General features: G+C 39.1%; 1 protein-coding gene across 1 annotated transcript; it reads left to right on the top strand.

Moving 5' to 3' along the window:
* The first annotated feature begins 4,172 nt into the window (after positions 1-4,172).
* On the top strand, positions 4,173-6,928 carry LOC124919511 (cytochrome c oxidase subunit 3). Its single transcript, XM_047459763.1, has one exon. The coding sequence runs from the start codon at positions 5,985-5,987 to the stop codon at positions 6,780-6,782; it is 798 nt and encodes a 265-aa protein (XP_047315719.1). The 5' UTR covers positions 4,173-5,984; the 3' UTR covers positions 6,783-6,928.
* The last annotated feature ends 592 nt before the right edge of the window (positions 6,929-7,520 follow it).

The raw sequence follows: 7,520 nt of genomic DNA, 5'->3' as shown, positions 1-7,520 counted from the left end.
TAGGCTTGATAAAGCATTGTATGGTCTGAAACAAGCTCTTAGAGCTTGGTACGACATATTAACTGAATTTTTGTTTGATCATGACTTTATTGTTGGAACTGTGGATAAAACCTTGTTTAGATTCACCAAAGATTCTCACATTCTACTCGTCCAAATATATGTTGATGATATTATTTTTGGTTCAACTAACCCCAAATTGTGTGAGAAGTTTGCTAAGCTGATGTAGGACTAATTTGAAATAAGCATGATGGGAGAGTTGACATTCTTCCTTGGGCATCAAGTCCGTCAGTTAGAAAATGGAACATTTATCAACCAGGCCAAATACACCAAAGAACTGCTAAAGAAGTTTGGTTTGGAGAATTGTTCCGCCGCAGCTACTCCAATCAGTTCTTCTAGTAAACTGGATAAAGATGAAGGTGGTCAAAATGTCGATGTTACAGCATATAGAGGACTCATCGGATCCTTGCTATATGTAACTGCTAGTAGGCCAGACATTTAATTTGTTGTTGGTGTTTGTGGCAGATTTCAGGCTGATCCTAAACTCTCTCACTTTACTGCTGCTAAACGTATTCTTAAATACTTAAAAGGAACACAAAATGTGGGACTATGGTATCCGAAAGATTCCAGTTTCAATTTAACTAGTTTCTCAGATGCAGATTATGCAGGGTGCAAAATTGATAGAAAAAGTACAAGTGGAACTTGCCATTTCCTTGGAGATCGTCTAATCTCACGGTTTAGCAAGAAGCAGACGTCAGTCGCCACGTCTACAGTTGAAGCAGTGTATCTTGCAGCTGGCAGTTGTTGCTCTCAAGTTCTGTGGATTCAACAACAACTCAGAGACTACGGGATTTAGGCTGATGAATCTCCAATTTTCTGCGACAACACAAGTGCTATCGCAATCACCTACAATCCAGTTCTGTATTCTCGGACAAAGAATATTGAAATCAGACATCACTTCATCCGAGAACACGTCAATCAGAAGCAGATTCGTCTTGAACATGTTTCTACAGATCAACAAACTGCAGACATCTTCACAAAACCCCTACCGGAAGCTAAGTTTTCTCACTTTAGAAACATGTTAAGTCTTGTTGATCTTGATTGATGTGATTACGTGCATAAATTGAGGGGAACGTATTGTTCAAAACGTAATTGAACAGACATAAAAGACAAAGGTCTTAATTCGTCCTAAGGATTCAGGGTTTGAGAAACACAACTACTTAGATGTACGTCTACTCTAGCAGTTTAATCTTACTTTAGAATCGTTGTCTTTGTTATATTAACTTGCATGGTTAGACGGATACATCTAATAGACGGATACGTCTAATAGACGTTAGACGTTTTTACGTAATGAGCAAGAGGATGCTCACGTCTAACCAGACACGCGTGTCTCATGTGGTGTTATTGCATAATTAGACGCATATGTCTAATAGACTAATTTTCAAAAGGAAGTTGAAAATGTGAAAAGGAAAATAAACGTCTAACTACTGGTGTAATTAGACCCTTCATCTTCTAGCTATTTGGACAGTTGTCCTTTGCTTATGTTTCTACTCAAGTTCATTTTCCTGCCAAAAATCAAATCAGTCATTCCTCAAAAGAATTGAAGACACATGTCTCAATATATAAGGAATGACTAATATTTTTGACAACTTTTTCTTGTACATTTAGTATTAACTGTTTTGTTTCATGCTAATATTAAATGCTGCGTTTATTGGGAACAGACCTTTGAAGTTCTTGACGGTAAGAGTAATCATTAGATATTTTTTATTCTCCACATGATTAGACATTGATATTTATTGGATAACTCACTCTAAAAGATAGGAGTTCTTCGAAATCCTCTCTCTCTAGAATCCGAATCGACTAAGATATTGTTCATCAAGTCGAAATGTCTCTCTTCCGTCCAAAATCGATTCAAGTGGACTTCAAATCCATATCCACGCTAAAATCTCAAGGCATGCACAAAATGTTTGAATCTCTTAAAGCCTCCGGGCTGAGAAAGTTCCTCACCCCTCATGAACTCTATCACGAACCGTGAATTTTCGAAACTGCGGGCTTTTATCAGGACAAAATCGTTGTTGGGATTGTCATGGGTCAAATGATTCCCATCACCAAAGAGTCCTCCGGTATGTTCTTTCATCTTCCCTCTGCAGGTATTCATGAGTTTCCTCGATCTCCTCCTGAAATCATGTTTACAATGATAAAAGTCTTCTCTAATTCTCCTCAAATGGACATCTATGGAAAGAAAAATCTTCTGAAAGATGAATTTGCTCTTCTAAGTGAAATCATCTCTAAATCCCTTCTAGCCAAAGAATCTTCATACCACTTCTGTTCCAAAGTATTCGAGATAATGGTGGTTATCACAAGGGGTGTACCAGTCAACTGGACAAGCTTCCTCTTCTGAAATCTGGTCATAATGGTTGTTGCCCGAAAAACTATTTTTGGTTTTGACGGTCCTTTAAGCGCCTTCCTCTTCTTTCTTCTAGAACAACCGGGTAGAAGTTTTCCTCTTCCCTCCAAAGTTATGAACAATCAGAAGGTTGTCGAATACGTTCTTAGGGTGAAGAAGCTTAAGACCAAGAAAAGAAAGAGAGATGTCTCCAACCGTCCTCTAACCGCAGTCTTAGAGACCTCTTAGGTTGAAGATCATTCTTTTCAGTAAAAAGATTAGGAAGAAGGAGTAGAAGAAGATTAGAATAGAAATCACTTTCATTTAAGATGAAATTTTTTGGATCTTTTGATGATATTTTTGTTATGAACTTATCTTGATTATTTTAAACAATGTTTTGTGTGTTTCTTCTGAAAACACTCATATATGGGCATTTCTGAACTTGATATTGTGAATGTTTTATCTGCATGCAAACAGGGGTTTTGCTTATTTATGTGATGAATGCGTATTTTGGTATATATATGCAGGTTTTAAATTTCATCATCAAAAAGGGGGAAATTGTTGGGTCAAATTATTTTGACTAAGTGTTGAAATAATTTAACCATTGGAATTTTGATGATGAAATGATTCATGTGCTTTGATGAAAGTGTATTGAAATCATATTTCATAAGACTTGGCTCTAATGAGGCTCATTAGACCGATTTGGTATTAGATGCACAGAATTAGACGTGTAGTCTAACTCGTGGAGTTAGACGTGCAGTCTAATAAATTCCTTAATTAGACGTGCATGCTAACTTAGTGGAGTTAGACGTTCAATCTAATAGATCTTGAAATTAGACGTGTAGTCCAATAGATCTCGGAATTAGACGTGTAGTCTAACTCAGCGGATTTAGACGTGTAGTCTAATGGATCTTGAAATTAGACGTGTAGTCTAACTCAGCGGAGTTAGACGTGTAGTCTAATATATTTGGAATTAGACGTGCAGTCTAACTCAACGGAGTTAGACGTGATAAATGGATATTGATCCGGTTTCAAGATCTATGAACAAGAGAGATCCCTAAATATCCATTTTAAAAAATAGATGAATAGAAAGGGCGGAGCCATTAAGCTGAAGGAAGGGCGCTCGACCTTTATTTCAAACTAAAGCAAGAAAGGATCAAGTTTACTTTTCGAAAGAAGGGCCTTCTTTTTTTATTAGTTTCTTAGTAAAGGCGCGTTAACGCTTTAGTTTTCTTGCTCGTTAGCTATCCCTATTATCTTAGTTCCGCTGGAGGTGTTTAAGCAACTATTCCTACTAATGTGGAATACCTAGTGCTCTCAGGTTATCCATTTATCTTGCTGTCTAGTGGTACTTTCTGGAGCTTTGCTGCCATCCAAAGCATGATTTCTGGAAATGTTTGTGGAAAGGTTGAAGTGAGACTTGTGAAGATAGTGTGAGTTACTCATATGTCTTAGGATTTCAGTCCTTTGTAAGCAAGCTTTGAGGAGCGTAGCGAATTCTGTTTACTTATTTAATTCATTTTAGATCTCTTTCCCTATTTCTGTCTATCTCTCTCTTTCTTCAGCTAGCGTACCTTACTCCTTCTATCCTGGCTTTCACAAATAAAAAAGGAATGGAATATCTGAGACTCGTCCAGTACTAAACAAGAAGGAAAGGGAGGTATAAATATTTATATAAAAATATTGCCCTGTTGATATGGAATCTCTCTATCTCTAGCTGTCCTATTTTTTCTTGATTCTGTGTTTGGTATCTCTTTCCCTATTGTTGTCCTATCTCTAGCTGTTTTCTCTAAAGGTAGTGAAGTGAGCCGAGGAGAGGAAGCATCCTGTTCACCAATCCGATCTTCTTTCAGAAGCTGGTAGAGAATAGGCTGTGATGCCAGAGGAGAGAGAATTTCTTTTGTTGAAGAAGCTTAAAAATAAGCTCTTGCTCATGAATCCCTTTCCGGTGCAGATGAATAAATTTGCTGTTTAGCTTGGGACTAGGGCTTGTGATCCTTATCTTAACAGTAGAACAAAAATAACAAAGGAGCTCTCCTATCCTAAGCAAGCAGCGGAGTCGTAGACCATTGCTTTAATGAAAGACGGGATGGGTTCCTTCTGATCCTAAGCTGTGAACTCATGGTCAAATTCCGAGGTGGGCTTTCCCTTCTCTATGGTAGCATGGTCTTCTCCTAGGGTTTCTCTTGGTGGAGGAAGGGCTACTGGAAGCCTAGAAGGAAAAGAAGTCTGGGCTGGGGAACGAAGTGACTTACGGGATTAAATAAAGCGAGGGAAAGAAGAAATGCTCTCTTGCTTGCCCGGCAAAGGGATATCAAGATTCACGTGCGAAGGGACGAGCGAAAGGCTTCCTAGTAAGCCTTGGTTCCTGGTATAAGAAAGAAAGTAGAGCTAGGCTTCTGTGAGTGAACGAGATGAGGATCGAGGCAGTTCCCCCAGGGTAGGTGCTTTCTTCGCGAGTATGTCTGTTGATGGCGCTGTGTCCTATCTGCTCAAGGAAAGCTGTCCAACTGAATGTGTAACGCATCAGCGGCATTTGCTACATAATCCGCATCTGTTGTCAGAATTGCTACTATAAGGGAGAAAGGAGTTAAAGTCTGCTTAATATTCTAAGAAAATGATAAAATGAACTTCTTGCTAAGAAGAAGATTATGTTCTAAGATCGGGATTCCTATTAGATTAGATTTAGATAGAAGTATTAAAATCAGGCTCAGGACATAAGGATTAGTGGGCAATTGCCTTATTTTTTTATAAAGGAGGAGAGGAATAGCTCATTAGATCCATGCCACTTCGAACTCCAAGTCTTAAGCGGCATCTACCTTGCCTTGCTCTGTAGCCGAAATAGATAGATTCAAAGGGCGAAGGAAAGAGAGTTCTTTGAGTGACAGAGATTCCGATTCAACTTCTCCCACGGGGAAAGAAAGCCGATATAGTGAAGCTAGCCTATTAGGCGCTGTGTAAGAGCTCTATGCTATCTATGGAATAGTGGTCAGTACTGCTTGAAAGTTTGAACCAAGTCTTGGATTCGGAAGAAAAGTAGGCGTAGAGGATATTGGGAAAGATCCCAAATCTGGTTAACTGCTTTAGGAGTGCCGGCTCCAGGCTAGAGAAAAGATAGGCTATGAAGCTGTGGAGTTTATAGCGAAAGTTTTCTTTTTAGTCACCGATGGCTAAGATCCTTCCCTCACTTGTGAAGCCACATATCATAAATGAAAATCTTTTTAGTGTGCCATGAGTGAGGATATCGAGATTGGGTTGGTGTTCAGTATACTTAATACAAGATCGAAAAGAATGCATTGGAAGGTCAACTCGAGCTACTTTGGTCAGTGCAATAGGAAGGAACTTTCTAAGGTCAATGCGAATAGAAGTTTACTATGGTCAGTGCACAGTGTAAGAAAAAAGTGCTTAGTTTCGTTGGAAAAACCAACGCTCATATTTACTTTCTCTCGCCCTACTTCTAAAGATAGATAGAAAAGGTTGGAGAGAATGACTTTCTTTTATAAAATTCTCTCCTTTCTAAAGCTGCGCAAGGCGGCAGTTACCCAGAACGCTAAAAAAGGTGAAGGGGGGGTTTACATACAACCGAGTTTTTTAGTGGTTTATGATTGAATCTCAAAGGCATTCTTATCATTTGGTAGATCCAAGTCCATGGCCTATTTCGGGTTCACTCGGAGCTTTGGCAACCACCGTAGGAGGTGTGATGTACATGCACTCATTTCAAGGGGGTGCAACACTTCTCAGTTTGGGCCTTCTATTTATCCTATATACCATGTTTGTATGGTGGCGCGATGTTCTGCGTGAATCCACGTTTGAAGGACATCATACCAAAGTAGTACAATTAGGACTTCGATATGGTTTTATTCTGTTTATCGTATCGGAGGTTATGTTCTTTTTTGCTTTTTTTTGGGCTTCTTCTCATTCTTCTTTGGCACCTACGGTAGAGATCGGAGGTATTTGGCCTCCAAAAGGGATTTGGGTTTTAGATCCTTGGGAAATCCCTTTTCTTAATACCCTTATTCTCCTTTCATCCGGAGCAGCCGTAACTTGGGCTCATCATGCTATACTCGCGGGGAAAGAAAAACGAGCAGTTTACGCTTTAGTAACTACCGTTTTACTGGCTCTAGTATTCACTGGCTTTCAAGGAATGGAATATTTTCAAGCACCTTTCACTATTTCGGATAGTATTTATGGTTCTACCTTTTTCTTAGCAACTGGCTTTCATGGTTTTCATGTTCTTATAGGTACTCTTTTCTTGATCATATGTGGTATTCGCCAATATCTTGGTCATCTGACCAAGGAGCATCACGTTGGCTTTGAAGCAGCTGCATGGTACTGGCATTTTGTAGATGTGGTTCGGTTATTCCTATTTGTCTCTATTTATTGGTGGGGAGGTATATGAAGGAACGAATCAGTGGATTGAGGAATTCAAGCTCGAAGACAAAGAGAACCGGGCTTTTCCAAAGAATGACTGCAGCTTTCCCACTCCCATTATTTTTCATATACAAAAAAGTTTCTTCCACTTTCCTACCAAATCTCTCTGTATTCTGGCATATAAATGAAGGGATCGAAGAGATTATGGCGGATTATGTTCACCAAGAAATGACCCGAATTTCTCTCTTGGTTTATTTGAGATTGTTCCTTTTAATCGTAATCAAAGATGTTTTCTTGTCTCTCCTTTCTTTTCTGAACAAATCGAAGAACCTAATGGATCGAACTTTAACTTCCGTGTGACTGGATCGCCCCGGCGGCTCTGACGCAGAGGGCCCTGAGAAGCCGTCCACTGATCCTTTAGTAGGTGATGGGGCATAGCGTTCCCCGGTCTCCCTTGGCTTTTCTTTCTGTCTTGATGAGTAGGAGAAGTAGACGAATTAGGATATAACTACTGGCACCGACTGCGCAGGAAATTGCGATCCTTAATCTCGAATCTCTGGTACCCATTCTTTCTTCATTTTTTTCTTAAAAAGTTTGAATAGCTACTCTTTCAACAGTTTGATAGGATCAGAAGGAACCGCTATAATGACAAATAATCTCGTACTTTTTTTAATATTAATTCTGTCATTTTTCTGTTTTTGATAAAAGAAGTTCTTTATTTCTCATCTATTTGTTTGTTTATTGTCTAAGACTCCATTTATTTCTT

Source organism: Impatiens glandulifera, chromosome 1, assembly GCF_907164915.1.
Source record: "Impatiens glandulifera chromosome 1, dImpGla2.1, whole genome shotgun sequence".
Taxonomy (NCBI): Eukaryota; Viridiplantae; Streptophyta; class Magnoliopsida; order Ericales; family Balsaminaceae; genus Impatiens; species Impatiens glandulifera.
The sequence above is the reverse complement of the archived record's forward strand: the minus strand, read 5'-3'. Positions and strand labels throughout refer to the sequence as shown.

Excerpts from the sequence above, each read along its gene's own strand:
- LOC124919511 (XM_047459763.1), top strand. The coding sequence starts at position 5,985 with ATGATTGAATCTCAAAGGCATTCTTATCATTTGGTAGATCCAAGTCCA.